This window comes from Rhynchophorus ferrugineus, unplaced genomic scaffold (assembly GCF_030347505.1).
Source record: "Rhynchophorus ferrugineus isolate W39M unplaced genomic scaffold, kcgeb_rfMv2 rfM2, whole genome shotgun sequence".
NCBI lineage: Eukaryota > Metazoa > Arthropoda > Insecta > Coleoptera > Curculionidae > Rhynchophorus > Rhynchophorus ferrugineus.
Window position 1 is genome coordinate 1,011,614 of NW_027472581.1, and position 19,401 is coordinate 1,031,014.

The 19,401-nt window shown below is 32.4% G+C and overlaps 1 protein-coding gene across 2 annotated transcripts in view; it reads left to right on the forward strand.

The window, feature by feature from the left end:
- The window catches only part of LOC143190903 (very long chain fatty acid elongase AAEL008004), a 64,959-nt gene extending 46,601 nt beyond the window's left edge, over window positions 1-18,358 (forward strand). For both annotated transcript variants that reach the window (XM_076395494.1, XM_076395495.1), the window contains 3 exons: window positions 835-1,077; window positions 15,038-15,211; window positions 17,638-18,358. In XM_076395494.1, the coding sequence (XP_076251609.1) occupies window positions 835-1,077; window positions 15,038-15,211; window positions 17,638-17,826 (606 nt within the window). In that variant the 3' untranslated portion in view covers window positions 17,827-18,358. The remainder of the gene's footprint in view (window positions 1-834; window positions 1,078-15,037; window positions 15,212-17,637) is intronic.
- The last annotated feature ends 1,043 nt before the right edge of the window (window positions 18,359-19,401 follow it).

A 19,401-nucleotide genomic window follows, 5' to 3' on the forward strand; every position in this document is an offset into this window, starting at 1 on the left:
TACTGTATGTTCTTCATGCGTTTCACAATAATCATGGATTAATATCTTCAAATCCTCGTGTTTTTGTCTGTCCAGAACGCATTTTGTATTCGGTGTCAGAATTACCACTTTTACGTTTCAAAATGGCTTATGTTGAGCTGGTTTAGCCGTTAGGCACTTCGATCAGGTCGAGGTCACCAATTGTAGGAATGTTAGTCTGGTCGGTCGGTCGGAATGTGTGGCTGTCGATGCGGTCGTTTATCGGAATACTCACTACTATTTTTGGAAGGAATTCGCACAGGAACTGAAAACACTAGTTGAATAAAAACTTGTTTATTTCGATATTGAATGATACATGTGGTCGACGGGAAAATAGACAGGATATTATGTTAAGGTAAAGAAAGTACGGTAGCGCTGTGGAAGTGGTACTGTTACAAGGGGGTAGAGAAAAGAAAAGTGAGCGAGACATCGTCGTGGTGATCTTTTATAGCTGCGAACCGCATGGTACCAATCCACCAGCGTTGCCAACCTTTCAACCACAATTCACAATTCAAACCAAATTCAGAGACTTTCAATACACTACAAAAAATTGACGAAATGACTCATACGGAAACCTTAGCGGCATGAAGTTTTAGTCTATCCTTTAAAAGGTTTTTTTATTTTAAATGATTTGTTAGCAAATCCTTTAAAATTAAGTTATAGGCCTATAGATAAAAGCTGTACTAAAAAGAAATATATTAGTATAAAATTGAAGGATTTACATTATTACCAACCTAATACATATTTTATTGCCATATTAAATTTGATATTTTTTTATATGTATCGTATTTCTAATTTAAACTAATTTTTTTACAGTTCTTCTTCGTTATGAGGAAAAAGTTTGCTCAAGTTTCTACGCTGCACGTTATACATCACGGAATTATGCCACTGTCGGTATGGTTCGGTGTCAAGTTTACCCCAGGCGGTCACTCGACTTTCTTCGGATTCCTCAACACCTTCGTTCATATTATTATGTACACCTACTATTTCATCGCAGCCTTGGGACCCCAATACCAAAAGTATCTTTGGTGGAAAAAATATTTGACAGCAATTCAAATGGTAAGTTGAATGGTCCACTCTGTTATTTATTATACGTTGTTCTTTATTTATTAATTATATTACATTTTTTTATATAGAAATAATTATTCATAAATTTACACCTACAGGATTTTTAATATAGGGCTTAGTTCAGTTCCAACCTTCGTAGGGTGAAGACGTATTTTCAATACGGTCCAAGCTATAAAAAGATACCTTTCTTTAAAAAAACCCAGTATTTTATTACGGTTTTTTAAGTGAGTGTTAAAAACGCATAACAGATGCGGCTATCCGTCTCTCAGTGGACCTAAAGTGTAGTGAATACGTGTTTACGTGACCAGACAAAAGGACTGCATCTCATTTTTATTAGTGTTTAAAATAATTTCATCTTATTTTACAACAGTCCTTTTGAAATTCATTTATATTATTTATAGTAAAAAAACTAGTGCTAAAATAACGTAAGTGAAAAATGAAGTGCGTGAAATAAACAATGTATTTATTTTATTTTTTTTATCCTCTGGAAGTAAATTAAATAAAATATTAAAAATTAAAAAATGGCAAACAATAGCGATTCAACCAAATCACCTGCACACTTTGATATAAGATTAGAACAAACAGCAATAACGCAAACTCCACCATCAGAATGGACTACAGTCGTTAACAAAAAACGATTGAGAAGTCCAGAAGAAGAAATCGCGAGGAAACAAACAAGAATCAGTGACTATTGGTTGCAGAAACCGATAGAGACAAAAAACAGTTTTAGCAACCTGTCGGAAGAAATTGAAGAGAACATACAACCAAGCCCTGAAAAAGTTGTTCCCAAACCACCACCAATAACAGTCTATAAGGTAGGAATAATAAAAAACATCCATGATTTATTAAAAACCATTACTACGAACTATACAATTAAAACAGTGAGCTATGAAACAATTAAAATCCAATTGTTCGAAGCGGATCACTTTAAAGTTCTTATAAAAGAATTAGATGAAAGAAACACCCAATACCATACATTCAGGCCAAAATCCGAGAGAACATTTAAATTCGTACTAAAAGGATTACATCACGGGACGGACTTTAACACCATCAAGGTAGCACTAGCTGAAAAAGGCCACGAGGTCGTAAATATTCACAATATACGACATCACACGACAAAAAAACCTCTGCCTATGTTTTATATAGACATAAAACCTAATGGAAACAATAAGGCGGTGTATGAAATCACCAAATTGGAAAATAATATTATTAAATGCGAACCACCACATATAAAAAGAATTATACCACAATGCACAAGGTGTCAAGCGCACGGGCACACAAAGACTTACTGTCGCAAATCATATAGATGCGTAAAATGTGCAGGAGAACATAAGACAGGAGATTGTACTCGTAAAGTTCGCGATGAAAAAGTGAAATGTGTCAACTGTAACGGAAATCATCCAGCGAACTACAAGGGTTGCGCAGTTCACAAGCAACTACAGCAGAAACTCTATCCTGCCTTAAGGGAAAAAAGGCATCAACAAAAACAATCCACTACTACCAATTTACCACTACCCACCAGAACAAGTCAACCAGACATAACTTATGCCCAAATAGTTGAAAATGGTTCAGCACAAAAACGAGAGACAATATCTCAACCTACTGAAACTAGCAACATCTCAAGATTGGAAAATATGATGGCCAAACTAATGGATCAAATGAGTACGATGCTTGGTCTACTCACAACCGTCGTAAGCAAACTTGCCTAATGCCTGAAACCAATAGCTACAAAATCGCCGTCTGGAATGCCAATGGGCTCCAACAACATGCCAGGGAACTAAAAATGTTCGTAATTGAACAAAATATTGACGTTATGATGGTTTCCGAAACACACTTTACGGACAAAAATTATTTGAAAGTTCCTAAATATAAGCTTTATCATACAAATCACCCTGATGATAAAGCACATGGAGGTACAGCCATAATAATTCGAGATGATATAAAGCATTTCGAAAAAGAAAAATTCCGCAAAGACTACCTGCAAGCCACCAGTATAACCATAGAGGAAGCCCATGGACCATTAACAATTTCTGCGATTTATTGCCCACCCAAACATAACAACAAGGCAGAACAATTTCAAGAATTCTTCCGTACGCTAGGTAATAGATTTATAGCAGGAGGAGATTATAATGCAAAACATTTAATGTGGGGCTCAAGAATAATAACGTCAAAAGGTAGAGAACTGCTCAAAGCCATAAGGATAGATAACTTACAACATATCTCTACTGGTGAACCAACATATTGGCCTTCAGACAGAAATAAAAAACCAGATACAATAGATTTCTGTATTACAAAAAATATTGATCCAAAAAAGTGTCAAGCAGAATCATGTTTCGACCTGTCTTCTGATCATTCACCAATAATAGTAACAATTTCTTCAAAAATTACCATCAAAGATAAACCCCCTTCTCTGTGCAATAATAGAACTAACTGGCCCTCATTTAGAGAAAACTTAGACCAAAATATCTCTCTAAACTTACCGTTACAAACTGAAATGGATATAGAAATAGCAGCAATAAATCTTACAAAAAATATACAGGAGGCAGCATATTCCGCGACTCCCAACATTGAAACATTTCCAAGAAAAAATACACATATATCATGTACAATACAGAAAAAGATAGCAGAAAAAAGAAAGTTACGACGAAATTGGCAACAGCAAAGGACTGAAGAGAATAAAAGAAAATTTAATAGGGCCATAAAAGAGCTGAGAGATCTAATCCAAATCGAACAGAACCAAGGCATTCAAGAATACCTAGAAAACTTGACATCAACTGAGGCTACAGACTATTCGTTGTGGAAAGCAACAAAAAAGCTTAGGAGATCCCAGCAGCATAACCCACCTATTAAAACAAGCGAAAATAATTGGGCGAGAAGCAATAAAGAGAAGGCCGACATTTTCTCAAAACACTTAAAAAATGTTTTTAAACCTTTCCAGTCTCAGCTACATAAAGATGACGAAAATAAAATTACTAGCTTTCTAGATTCGCCATTTCAAATGGATTTACCGCACGAGAAATTAACGGTCAAAAAAGTTAAACATACAATAATGAGAGAGATTAATATTAAAAAAGCTCCTGGTTATGACTTAATTACTGGCAAAATTTTAAAAGAACTATCAGAAAAGGCTATAAAACTATTAACATATATATTTAATGCTATGCTACGAATTAATTACTTCCCTAGTATCTGGAAAGTAGCTAAAATATTAATGATACTTAAACCAGGAAAAATACCAGAAGATGTGACCTCCTACCGACCTATAAGTTTATTACCAATAATCTCGAAAGTTTTCGAGAAGTTATACATAAAAAAACTAAACTATATAATAGAAAAAAGAAAAATTATTCCAGAACATCAGTTTGGCTTTCGCAATAAGCATGGGACTATAGAACAAGTGCATAGACTTGTAAACCAAATAAACGCTGACCTAAATGCCAAAAGATATTGTTCGGCTGCTTTCCTAGACATATCTCAGGCTTTTGACAAAGTATGGCATACGGGCTTGCAGGTTAAACTAAAGAAACTTCTCCCTCATCCGGACTATCAGCTACTAAAATCGTATCTCACTGACAGACATTTTATTGTAAATCAAGGCGATGAACATACCGAATTAAATCCCATATATTCAGGAGTTCCGCAAGGTAGTGTACTGGGTCCAGTACTGTATCTTCTGTATACGGCTGATCTGCCCACCACAAAAATAACTACTGTGGCAACATATGCAGACGATACAGCAATCTTAGCATCCCATGAAGATCCAGTCACAGCATCAATAAACCTACAAACCCACCTGGAGCAAATCCAATTATGGTTGAAGACATGGCGCATTAAAGCCAATGAATCAAAATCCACGCATATAACGTTTACCCTGCGTAGAAGAACATGTCCACCAGTAAATATCAATCATCGCCAACTCCCCCAAGCAGACCATGTTAAATATCTTGGTATGCATTTAGATCGACGCCTAACCTGGAAGAAGCACATACTCTCTAAACGGAAACAACTAGGACTAAAATTATATCAAATGTATTGGCTCATTGGGCGCAAATCCAAGTTATCATTAGATAACAAGGTATTGCTGTATGAGTCTATACTCAAGCCCATTTGGACATATGGAATTCAACTATGGGGTACCGCTAGCAAATCCAATATATCCATCATTCAACGGTTCCAAAATAAGGTGTTGCGTGCCATTGTTGATGCTCCGTACTATATTTCAAATAAAGTGATACAACGCGATATTCCTCTAGAACCTATAACGAGTGTAATCCAACGTGTTTGTGTGAAGTACTTCGAAAGAGTGTCAGTGCATCCCAATGTACTCGCTAATCAGCTAAATATGCGACGTGATAGTGAAGTGCGTAGACTAAAACGTTTAACACCATCTGATCTGATTACTGGACATATGTAGAGTTTAGAATAAGCATTAGAATAAGACTAATTAATTAAGATAATATTTTATACAGAAGATTGCTTAATGAAGTGATTTTCTACATGCCATGTATATATAATATAAACAGAAGAAATACTTATTGCCAATAGGGCAGATTGTGGACTCACGAAGAGTAATAATAAAAAAAAAATATATATAGGGCTTCAATAATAAACAAATCCCCATATATCTCTGTGTATCGAGCGATGGTATTCATTACATTGAAATCAAAGTAACATTTTAACATTCACTTACCATGAGAGATCTATCACTAAAATGTTATTGATCGAAAAAGTCATGAAAGACAAAACAATAAGACTGAGTCCAAAAATAATAATAAAATGTCGTATTATCCATAAATTTCTCCCATTTTTATGCTACTACTAGCGACCCGCCCCGGCTTCGCACGGGTGCAATGCTGATACTAAATTAAATACACTACAGAAAAAATATGAACGTTGTATATAAAAACATAGCGGCCCGCTCCGACTTTGCACGGGCATAAAATATATATGCCTATGTCACTCAATGAAAACATGATTAAAATCGATCCAGTATTTTTGGTTCATTCATTACTGCCCTTGGCCTGCACGCATTAAATTTGGAGTAAAACAATTCCTCTTCCCCTATACTTACTATGAAGATTTCCTGCTATCTTTGGAATATCTAAATTCATACAATTTTTATTACATTACACATTTTTAAACGCAAATTTTAAATTTGTAATATCTCCGAAAATATTTGTTTAATTTACATGCTGTAAGGAACCATATTGATCTATATTAATTGCACACTGTATTTAAGGTACTTAATTCGATAAGGATTAATGCCGTATTGCTTAAAATAGCTTCGTAAATAAGCCATTTTCTCACGTAAAAAGTAAACAATAAAAATGGTTAATGTGGGTTATCCCTAAAAGATAAACATATACCATCGCGGACTTTTTTGTAGACCTTTTTATGGTGTACAATACTGTAGTACATTAATTTGATCTAACTCGTAGGGTTAGGCAGCGTTTTTGCTAATTGCTAAATAAGCCTAAAAATAGGTTAATTTACGACATCATGTTAGAAACCTCTAAAATTAGCAATGTTGCCTTAGTATATTATGCATGTATTATACATATAAACCTTCCTCTTGAATCACTCTATCTATTGAAAAAAACCGCATCAAAATCCGTTGCGTAGTTTTAAAGATTTAAGCGCACATAGGGATATAGGGACAGAAAAGGCGACTTTGTTTTATACTATGCAGTGATATCAAAAACTAGTTTTATATATATTACACATTAGATGTACTTATGTTCCCTAGCCAATTGCATTCGGTACATTCAAAGAAAAACTTACCCCATATTAGTTACCCAGCTCAGGAGTGGAGACTGTCGTGAAGAAAAGTTGTCACCATGCTGTGCACCATTGTTCGACAAAAGGGATTTAGCCGGCTTGGTTGGCGCATTGGTAAAGGCGACAGGACAGCCCTCCTACTGTTCGAATTCTGCTGGGGCGTGGTCATAAATTTATGTTGTTGTGATTGTTTAACATTTGTGGCTGTCCATAGGCAAAAGTGCAAAATCCGACAAGGAAAATGATCCCAGTTACGCCAGTAACCAGGCTGGGTAAGACCGGATGGTCACTCGCTGGTCGGTAGGCTTAATGCCGAGGACCGTGGTTCGGAGCCCACGTTAGACTGTAGGTCTAGTCTAAATAAGCCCTCATTGGTAAAAGGAGACTCTAAAATATACAAAAAACTCTTTAGTAAAGATTTTTCTACCAGTTTATATATAAGTTTAGGCTTAATAAAACATTATATAAAGGCTGTGCCCAAATATGGCGACTGTTTTAAATATTTAAATAGAAAAATGTATCATTTGCCATAGAATTATCCCAAATTAACTGAAAGAAATGGAATTTTGTTGGGCCGGATATTTGTTAACTTCCAACCACGAGCTAACAGGGAATATAAAGAAAAATTAAGCTGAATGGTATAAAATGAAGACTCAGTTTTAAGCCAAAAAGTATCTCAACTAGTATAACTTTTTCTAAGTTGATTAATCAGTATTAATTTTAATTATATCTTATATTATAGGTGCTTAGTACAATCTTAATTTACAAATTAATTTATTACTACTGATCTGTATTTATCACCACATAATCAAGACGAGTACTAATTAAAATATTGTTAACAAAAAAAATGAACCGATTATGAATTCAGTAAAAATTAAAAAATAATCAAACTTGGATTTTGAACAAAAAAAAACATTTTAAAATAAAATATGTACATAATAATCGTTATGATAACTGAATAAAAATATTTTATTTTTCTCGTTTTAGTATTAGAATATTTACTCAATAAATTACGCAGTTATTTTATTTAATTGTAAATTGAATACAGTTTATTTTCTCTTTCCTTTAAGTAAATTAATACCGAAAAATGAGTTATTTAATTAATAATTATAATATGATACATGTATATATATATATATATATATATATATATATATATATATACATTTAAAGATGTTAATCAATATGTCATGGGAAAAGGAAGGAAAAGGAAGGAAACAAACTTATTGTTGCATTTAATGCACATCAATACTTGTACAACCGTGTTTAAAACTAAATATATTGGTTTACTTTAATATTCTTTCATGAACTTTGGTGATATACCTTTCAAAAATATGAATTTCTTCATTAGTGAGTTCCATTGCAAAAAATACAGTGACAGATTTATGCCAAGCCTCACGCCTGTTCAACAAACATTAGTACCGTTAAAAAACAAATTAAAGTAATACGGATAAAACATATTGAATAATCTCATATTTGCCAATCGGTTTAAATTTGAAAGCCCCATAATTAGAATGTTATGGCCTTTATTAGGCTAAAAGTTATTTTCAAGCCGATGTCTTCATCGATCTAAATAGTGTGAAAATAAATAACCTTGACTGAGGATTCATACTGAGATGACCGACATCAGTTATGACCTTTATTATTAATAGAAATCTTTAGCTCCATTTCGATTATATCCTAGATTTAGATCCTAGAAATATACTGAAGGATTATTAGGAAATATTCTGTAATATTTGGTCGTGCAGTAAGAAGGTTTGATTCGGAAACTATATGAATGTTAGTTACAAAATTATTTATGCAGAAACCATTTCTTTTAACGGATTAACATAGCCTGATAAATCTGTCGAATTTTCTAATAAATGAACTTCAAGTTCATTAGCAAGTTGGACATTTGAAACATTTATTAAATTTCTGAATATAAAAAATCATTCATTTACTCAGAAAAAAATGGGCATTCTAGTAGGTAATTTCATCGTTATATTGCTTTTTTTACTTACCAAAAGAGCGTATAAATCACTGTAGATTCATCGAAATTATGCGGTTTCTATACAGACGAGTGGTTTAGTCAATCTCACCATCTGAGTTATTTGCTCTTTTTTTTTCTGAAATTTCTATCTTAAAGATGATCCTCATGCTGACCAGCCAATTGTTGATAAAATTCTCTAAAATATCAATACATCGCTCAGTATTACTGTATAACAAAAGAAGCTCGATAATTGCACTTTACGTGAGTCAACAGTGAAAAATTTAATATACCAAGTTTGCATTTATGAATTACTACTGAAAGTTGCACAGTCGGTAGGATTCCGGCGATAACGTAAGGCTATTTTCTTTAAAATACATTTAATTAGCTAACCGTAATTAAATTATTTATCATGAAAAGAAGACATCAAGAAAGGTTGACGTTAGATTCGAATTCCTTGGTGTTAGAACAACATGCGTGACCACCAAAGAGATAACATAGTCTACTGGAATTTGAATAGAATTTGAATATATTTTTGCAGCCGTAGACTATTGAAATTTAGAGTAAGGAAAACTTTGGGTTTTCTCTTAAACTAAACTGAAATTTGGGTAATAATAATGATTTTGAGAGGATGATCAAACAAAGAATCAGAAAATACTTGTTAATTTCTACTTAGCTTATTAAAACATCTGTAAAGAATACAAGTATGACATAAAATGTATGTGTACCAAAACTCTATCCTCCAGAACACTGCAATAATTTTCATAGTTTTTCGTCAAACATAACTAATCCCATTTTGTTTGACATTGAATGTAATCCCATTGCTTTCTGACAGCAATATTCGATAATATTATTTTTTTAATCAATCTCAAAGAGAAGTTCAAAGGTTTTCTTCCTACGTTGTCTAAGAATAAACCGACTCTTTTTTGAGCACTATTAACATCAATATAAAAAAAATTACCTAAAACGAAAGATTATTTCAAAAAATATATATAATCCATATTTTAATTAAAACATACTAACGGTTTAACAAATAAATTAGAAGATGTTAAAATTATACAAATTAAAAATATTTATTGATAAAAAATGTTAATGTAACGCTCCGTATATATTATAAAATATTACTATAACTATCAATAACCTCTTGCCAGTATACATGTGAAAATATGTTTGTAAAAATTTCTTACAAAAAACAAGTGTTGTATTGCCTTGACAGTGGATATTTTAAAATGGGAACAACAAACCATTTTGTTTAAATTGATTTTGTAATATTAAGCAAATATAGTAAGATCGCAGATAAATGTTAAAATATTATGTAACGCATATTACCACATATTTACACATTGATTGATTTTAAAAATATTTAATAATATTCAGCATCAATATCTATCTAAATAAAAATATTCGCAGGTGCAAAATCCAAAAATTCGAAAAGTACATCATCGATTCATTTGAAATCCAAGGTTGTGTTAAAATATACGCAGGTGTTTATTTCTCAAAATGTATGCAATTCGCCACCATTTATCTTCTAAGAATTCTTCATGATATAGTTCGCAACGTGGAATCATATGGACTCATAATTAATAAAGAGAATATCAAAGCTATTAGCGCTATTATAAATCTAAACGAAATCTAGTTAAAACAAGTGTTGAATCTCAAGTATTTGGTATCAATAATATAGGAGAAAAAATTTTCAAGATGAGTGTATTGGTTACTATCTCTCTATACGAGGAATATAAGTAGCAAAGCTAAATATAACAGGTCAATTGAAAGGTCCCCGGCTTGACACATAGATGGTGCTACTAGAATTAAATCCATATGTTCTTTAGTTAGCCCTAACCCTCAAAATATGCGTATATAAATTTGACAGCTTTTGAATGAACCAACTTTTGTTATTGTGAAAAAAATGTATAAAAAGAAATTTCGCATGTTGATAAAATATTGCTTTTTGAGGGGAAAAAATAGAGTTGAAGCAAAAACTTGGCTTGATGCCGAGTTCTGGGACACTGCCCCAGGAAAATCAACCATCAAGGATTGGTATGCTAAGTTTAGACGTGGTGAAATGAGCACCGAAGACGATGAATGCAGTGGACGCCCAAAAGAGGTTGTTACCGACGAAAACATTAAAAAAATCCACAAAATGATTTTGAATGACTGTAAATTAAAATTGAATTAAATAGCAGACACTCTAAAAATCGAGATACTCGATTGAGATACAAGACCGAGCGTAGATATGTGACAATGGATGAAACATGGTTCCATCACTTTACTCCGAAGTCCAATCGAAGGTCATCCGAGTGGACTGCACACGATGAACCCGCTTCAAAGCGTGGGAAAACGCAACAGTCGGCTGGCAAGTCTAAACAGTAACCAGGATATCCAGGACATGCACTTCATACAAAAATGGCGTAAATTGGAATACGTTTGCCTGAATATTTATTATAAAGTTAAGGCACGTTTCATATTATTTTCCCACTTTTAGAGCGAGAGGGATATCAATAATTTTCCCGCCATATGCAATTCTAAAATACATTTGAATCAAAAAGGAAAAATCGGATCCAAGCACATAAATGACTCGTCGATAGTCTTCATATAATGCCGACATAACTGTATGTCCCATGAAAGATATAGATTACGCGTTAGAGCGTTATTGGCAACGAACGTCTTAAGCGTAAAAATTTTTATATTATAGTATTTCCAAATGATTTCCATATATTTATGCTAAACGAATTGAAATTAAACCAATTTCCATGTTAAACTATATTTATTTCTGTATAAACATTGGTATTTCATAATGATTCCATTTATGATATTGCATAAAATATTTTCATTAAGCACTGAGAAGCCCAAACGACTTTAAACATATATTAGCAGTCCAGCCATTTACCTCTTAATTAATATGGAAACGAAATAATTAGTGATTTTAAATACGCTTTTTGCTTTTCATCGCCATCACATTAACTGGATAATTTTAATCCTCGTTAATAAATAGGCATCAGGTATTTTCTGATTTCCTCTAAATCATATTCAAAAGATGAATAAAAAGTTCCCGGTCTGGTCGGTAGATGGCACTAATATTTATAAAACATCTTCCATATAATACAAGGTGGCTCAGAGACAATTAAAGAATAACACAAACTAATGTTTATAGAAAACAATGGTCTCAAATTATTGTTGCTTTTGCAGTTGAAAAAGCCCAAAGTATGAATTGTTTCAATATCCATCTTAATGGCCCGATATATCTCCCTGGGAATTCTGATTGTCTCATGCTCATGTCACTGGTTTCCCCATCTACAAATACTTTTCATCCAGCAAATAGTATATTACACCACAAGGGCCGAAAGTTGAATTTTCGGCATAATGACGAGCAAGACCAAGATTTCAACTTTTGGCCCGTGTGGTGTACGTGATTTTTTTTTCATAGCCCGTCAAAAGTACTTTATTAATTTAACTTTAAATTTTGATGAGCATGTTTTTGATGCTTGCCCCCGACATCGATAGACTTCTTCGGCAACGTATCAGTAATTGTTATCAATCGCGCTTCTGCATCAACATTTCGTATAACATCTTCCTCGTCCGTAGATTCATTAGATGATAAAGTATTGTTCATTTTTTCTGGATTATTGAATCGAGTGACGACAAAACAACATTGATCATTATTTTTAATGTTAGAGGTAGCAACGTTAATGACAGTGGTAAACAATTTGTTGTAGCGAACCGACAGAATAAATAGTTACTAGTATAAACACGCATAAGAAATTCTTTCCTCCCGCCGTTATAAAGAGCACGGGTGTATTTCTTACAGGGAATAAATGTTTAACTTTCTTCCCTGTTACTAGTGATGAAAGTACGTACTTTCGACCGAGTTGTGAAAAAAAATTATTCAAGATTTATATACAGATGCATATATCACTACATAGTATAAAACAAAGTCGCCTTTTCTGTCCCTATATCCCTATGTGCGCTTAAATCTTTAAAACTACGCAACGGATTTTGATGCGGTTTTTTTCAATAGATAGAGTGATTCAAGAGGAAGGTTTATATGTATAATACATGCATAATATACTAAGGCAACATTGCTAATTTTAGAGGTTTCTAACGTGATGTCGTAAATTAACCTATTTTTAGGCTTATTTAGCAATTAGCAAAAACGCTGCCTAACCCTACGAGTTAGATCAAATTAATGTACTACAGTATTGTACACCATAAAAAGGTCTACAAAAAAGTCCGCGATGGTATATGTTTATCTTTTAGGGATAACCCACATTAACCATTTTTATTGTTTACTTTTTACGTGAGAAAATGGCTTATTTACGAAGCTATTTTAAGCAATACGGCATTAATCCTTATCGAATTAAGTACCTTAAATACAGTGTGCAATTAATATAGATCAATATGGTTCCTTACAGCATGTAAATTAAACAAATATTTTCGGAGATATTACAAATTTAAAATTTGCGTTTAAAAATGTGTAATGTAATAAAAATTGTATGAATTTAGATATTCCAAAGATAGCAGGAAATCTTCATAGTAAGTATAGGGGAAGAGGAATTGTTTTACTCCAAATTTAATGCGTGCAGGCCAAGGGCAGTAATGAATGAACCAAAAATACTGGATCGATTTTAATCATGTTTTCATTGAGTGACATAGGCATATATATTTTATGCCCGTGCAAAGTCGGAGCGGGCCGCTATGTTTTTATATACAACGTTCATATTTTTTCTGTAGTGTATTTAATTTAGTATCAGCATTGCACCCGTGCGAAGCCGGGGCGGGTCGCTAGTATATATATAAAACAGGGCCGCCAAAATGTTAATTTTACATAGTCGATACAAGTAGAACACAACAAATAATGAAACAAAAATGTTTAGAGGTTAAAGTTCTAGGGACGTTTTATGTAGTGGTATCCTCTGGATGCCTAATCCACCTAATTAACAATTGTATGTCCAAGTAGTAAATTTTACTTTCATTATTTACAGATTTACCTTTTACGTTTAGTTATTGTTTCTTTCAATGGTGTGTTTCCTCCGTGTGTCAAGTCATTTTGATATCACTATATTTTTTTGTTTCTTCTGTTACTGCCGGTGTACACCATTCTTGATAAAATTAATCACTGAATTCTCCCTAATGAATTTACCATTTGTACAAAACAGTTAGTATTCATACTCTCCTCATATATTATAACCTAATGCTCATATATAATTCTGAACAATTACACACATCTATACACATAAACCGTTCACACTCGACAATACAACTTCCAACAGTTCATATATTAAGTATATACTCACCTTTACTTGTTTCCATTCTCATCACTCTGTGTTGGAAATTGTCAACATTGAATCATAATCCCACATTCGAAAAGTTTCATTCAAGTGAATAACTAAGCTATTAATTTATTTTCAACACCAACAACAAACATTTCTTCACAATTCCATCATTTGTCAGTTACTTGTTCAATGTGTTTGATCTAGTTTACCCAAACCGAAGATGTTCTCAAACTCTCTCTAGCTTGTTTTGTGAAAACTTGAAACATTATTCTTCAATATATCTGCGATGAATTATTAATAAATGTTATGACTAATAAAGTCTAATCAATTGTTATTCCAACATTTATTATTTTCCATCAAATTTTGTTGTCTCATCACTATTTTTATTATCATCTTACCACGGGTTACCCAATGTCCCATTCTGAAATATCCATTTCTCATCTAAATACACAAATTGAAATAATACGTCTTCCTTGATTTTATTACATGCTTTTAAAAACTGAATTATTTTAAAAGCAATGTCTAGAATTTCCATTGGACCTCTTCGTGGCTTCGTGGTATTATACTATTTAAATCCTATATTGCCTAACAGTGTACGATGAAATGTTCTACATGCCTCAAAGACCATATCTCATAGCTTTTAGCTATATATGTAATAAAATAAATAGTTGTATTAAATGTATTAAATAATTGTATTAAATTATGTTAATACGGAAAAAATTACTCACTGTTTTCACCTGCTTCATATGAGGACGGTTTCTTTTTGGCTATCATAATTCTTATTTCAAAAGGCTTCAAGTTTGAAGCGGTAATAGGTCTACTAAAAATCATGGAATCTCGATGCTACAGAATTTTTCTACAATATCGGTAAAAAATTAGCATAGTACTAAGTAAATTAACGTGCTATAAGCTTACTAACAGTTATCGAACTTTTCAGGTCCAATTCGTTCTAGTTATGCTGCATGCCTTCCAACTATTGTTCATTAACTGCGACTACCCCAAAGCGTTCGTATGGTGGATCGGTATGCACGCCGTGATGTTCTACTTCTTGTTCTCGAACTTCTACAAGGAGAATTACATGAAGTCGAAAGACAAAAAAGTTAAGGTAGAGGTAAGTAATAATATATAGATGCGCCACCATCGCAACTAAAAGGTATTATTATGATCTGATATCATAAATCGTGGACAGATATGTAATTTATTTATGCTCACGGTATTTTAGAACGTGTATTTTTTTATATCACTTATTATATATTTAATGTTTTTACTGGCATAATTTAATCGGTACTTTTTTTGTGGTATAAAAGTTATAATTCATTTAAAAATTATTAAATGAAATAATGATATAATTGATATAATGGTTCGTGTCATCTGTTAAATGTTTTATACATTTTAGCACTTAGTAATAACAACAATAAAATAGGTTCGTATAGTAAATTATATTTTCCCTTATAAATGGTTGATAGTAGTATATCTCTAGTAACACTGAGTCAATTGAACCACACTATAGAGCATTTGAAAGGTAACAGTCTATAGAACATTCCAAATATACAGGTAGCGTCATTTGATTTGATCAATCAAAAATTATACGACACATATTTTTACCTAAATCCAATATTAATTTATTCACTTTACTGAGAAGATACATTGGAGAAGCAAGAAATATCTCAATAGTTCTGTTATAAACAAAAATCCAAAAATATTTAATAAGAATCATGATTACCAATAAAGAATAAATCCTTGGAACGTCCATTTACGATCTTGTGAAAGCGTCTTTACTTTATGCGCCATATGATTTGAAAGATGGCGTTGCCGAAGATGCATGAGATAGTAGATAACCTTTGCCATTATTAATCCATATTAGTTAGTCTATAGCTCACTATATTAATTCATATTACTTACGTCAAATAGGCCAAGTTTACAATTAAATCAGCCAAAATGCCAAAAAAGAACTACCTTGAATGAAATATTATGCATCCCCTTATATAGAATTCCAATTACAATCCTATTATATAGGGTGTGGGGAAATTTAAGTCAAATTTGAAGTAAATAGAAAACACAGTTATTTTTATTATTGGTCAAATAATTTTGCGTATTTTCTTATTTTCTTTAATTAATTGTCCACCTTTTTGCGCATTATAAAAAGCTATAGGATGTTGAACACATGACTCATTTGTCAGGCCTTCATCGTCATATTGAAATCGATCTAATCCAAAGTTATCGAAATCATCAGTCACCTGAACTTTTAATCTAAATAAACATGTAGTACATATTTTAGAAAAAATTAATATGAATTATTATAATAATTTAAAAGATTATTAAGAACGACTTCAACGAAAAACAGGTTATATACGATTTTTCACACATTTAAAGCCTATTCAGGTATAAAGTATATTATGGCTTCATTAACAGAGTTTTGCATAAATGATAATAAATGATATGATGGAAGGGGTAAGGTTCAGTCTACACGGTGAATGTATCAGAACGTGCGAGGAATCAGCATCTCTATCAAATTTTACCAATGCCAAGACAATGTTGTCATGTCTATTGATCTCATGAAAATATCGCCTTTTCTACTGATCAATTCTGATCGATCCTTTTAACCTCTACTTCGGCCGCACTAGTTGTTGACAGTAAATAATTATATTTAATTTTTAATTAGACATATTTAAGAAGCTTATGATGAAGAATTCCTTGACGATCCCACCAAAAGCTTAGTATCATCTTCCTTGGCGTCAGTATGGGTTTTGTAACCGTTCATGAAGCTTCACTTGGCTTCATCCCCAACTTTTTGCACAGTATTGCCATACGTAATCCACTTTTCATCAATAATCATGCAATTTTTTTAAAATGAATTACATATTACATAGATAGGCTTAATGCAATCTTAGTTTACAATATAATTTATTACTATTGTTCTGTTGGACACCTTGCTACCGTTTTGATTGCCTATAACTTTGCTCAAAAAAAAATGATAAGTAAGTTTTATTTTCATAAAAGGTTTATGTGGTCTTCATATTTTTTTTTGCGTTATGATAAATAATATCGGCTATATTCAATAGCAATTTCAAAAAGCAATATTTTATCAACATGCGAAATTTCTTTTTATCCATTTTTTTCATAATAAGAAAAGCTTGCTTGCTTCACTCAAAATGCTATAAAACTAATGATCCGACAGCTGTTAAATTTATACACGCATATTTTGAGAGTTAAAGCTAACTAAAAAAACATATGGATTTAATTCTAGTAGCGCCATCTATGTGTCAGGCAGGGAACTTTTCAACTGACCTGATATTTTAGCATAATGTAACTGTTAACCCAAGACTCGTTGTCGTCACCAAATAATTTATAATATATAAGATATATAAGTTGAGGCGACTAAATAAATAAATAGATTTAAAAAACTAAGGGCTTACATTGTCTATCAACCTAATTAATATTACAGCCTTTTTATTTTTTAATATTTATATTTATTTATATTTTATATTTATATACTTCTTGTGTATTATGATTAATATAATATATAACTTGTTTCAGTCAAATGGAAATGTTGAAACTACATCGACAACGAAGAAGACCCAAAGTTCCAAAACAGGCATCTGCTTCATATCACAAACAGCCCTGTACGAAGACATGGATTCAGACAAGATATATAACGGCTACACTACCAATTCCGACAACAAACTCAGGAACAGAGCGTTTCTAGATCGTGTTAAGTTAAAATGAACGTGTTTTATATAGTAAAAGTTTAAAAAATAGTGGCTAGCCCCAAAGACTACTATATTTTCAATATGGTGTTATCAATTTTTACACAGTGGCCTTCAAGAAGGTTCGTGGAAAGATGGATTTGTCTTTACATAGTGCTTCTGGTCATATATTGTATAAATACTCTTTTAGTGAGTTTATGTTTTATGCTAAAAAGTTAGTTTGTGCAATATATTAGTTTTACAAAGGGTAAATTTTGGTAGTAGGATGTTATCTATATTATCGATTTGTATATTTGACTTATTATATTAACTCAAACATGCATTTAAGGATTTAATTTTTTCGTATCACGAAAAATTATCAGAATATTTCGATAGTGTTGATACCAGAAAATTAGATTATACATATTGTTGTACATATTGTTTTGGAAAAAACATAGGTAGGACCTCTACATCACGATATTCTTATTGTATTGGTAACTTAAATGAACTGCTCAATATTTTTATTTACTTATAGAACCAATAATTTTATAATAAATTATATTCTATACAAATACTTGTTTTTTTTCGTTGACCTCTGTTTAAATATAGTAGGAGAGGATAGACTTTGTGTTAGAATATACAAGTTTATTATTCTTCTTTATGCATATTAATCCAAAAAGACTTATAACTAGCAGAGCATAAAACAAAAAACTAGCAGAGTTATCCAATATAATCAACGCCATCTTAATATTATAGTACTTACCAGCTTCTTGGAAGCATACCTAAAATCACTACACTCACATCACTAAAATCCCTAAAAAGGAGCTAAATCATTCCCTATGACTATGTAGTCATAGGGGATGATTTAGGAGTCATAGGAGGCATGTGCCAATTAGTTTGCTTAGTCCCTTAGGAAATTGCTGAAAGAGCCATTCTTCATCCCTTTCCACCGTCTTTCAAAGATCAAAACATTCTGCCAAACAAGAAGTTTGGATTTAGATCTAAACATTCCTATTGGCACCAAGCAGACAGATTGAGAATACCCCAGACCTGAAGACCTATTTTTCGTTTCAGAAAGAAGCTATGTCAAACTCCACTAAAAATTGTATCCTACTGAAAAGAGGATATGAAGAGCAAACAGTCTAAGAACTATTGAGGTACAAGCCGGGAAGAGCAAGCGGAATTTAGATTCAATCGAGGTTGTGTCGATAAGATTTTATCGCTACGCTAGCATGGATTGTCGTTTTTATTGATTTTCGCTCTGCTTTAGACTACCCACAATGGCACTCATTTTTGGAGAGCTTTGAAAGCTCAACATGTTATTAAAAATTAAACATCTTCAGACGTCTTAGGATGGTTCCGTCAGCTATGTGACAGTTCAAAATGATTCGCCAAATCTATGTGAGGTCCGAACCATTGTTACCTAGAAGATGTCTCTCCTTTGTTTTTCCTCATAACATTGGATACAATAGTGCGAAAAGTTTTTATGAAAATAGACATGGCGTTTAATATGATGCTACAAACTCCTTTTATATTCGCTGGTGATAATGCTATATTCGCCGATACAGACACTGAGGCTTCTTCATTCTTCATAATATAATTCGCACTGAAGATC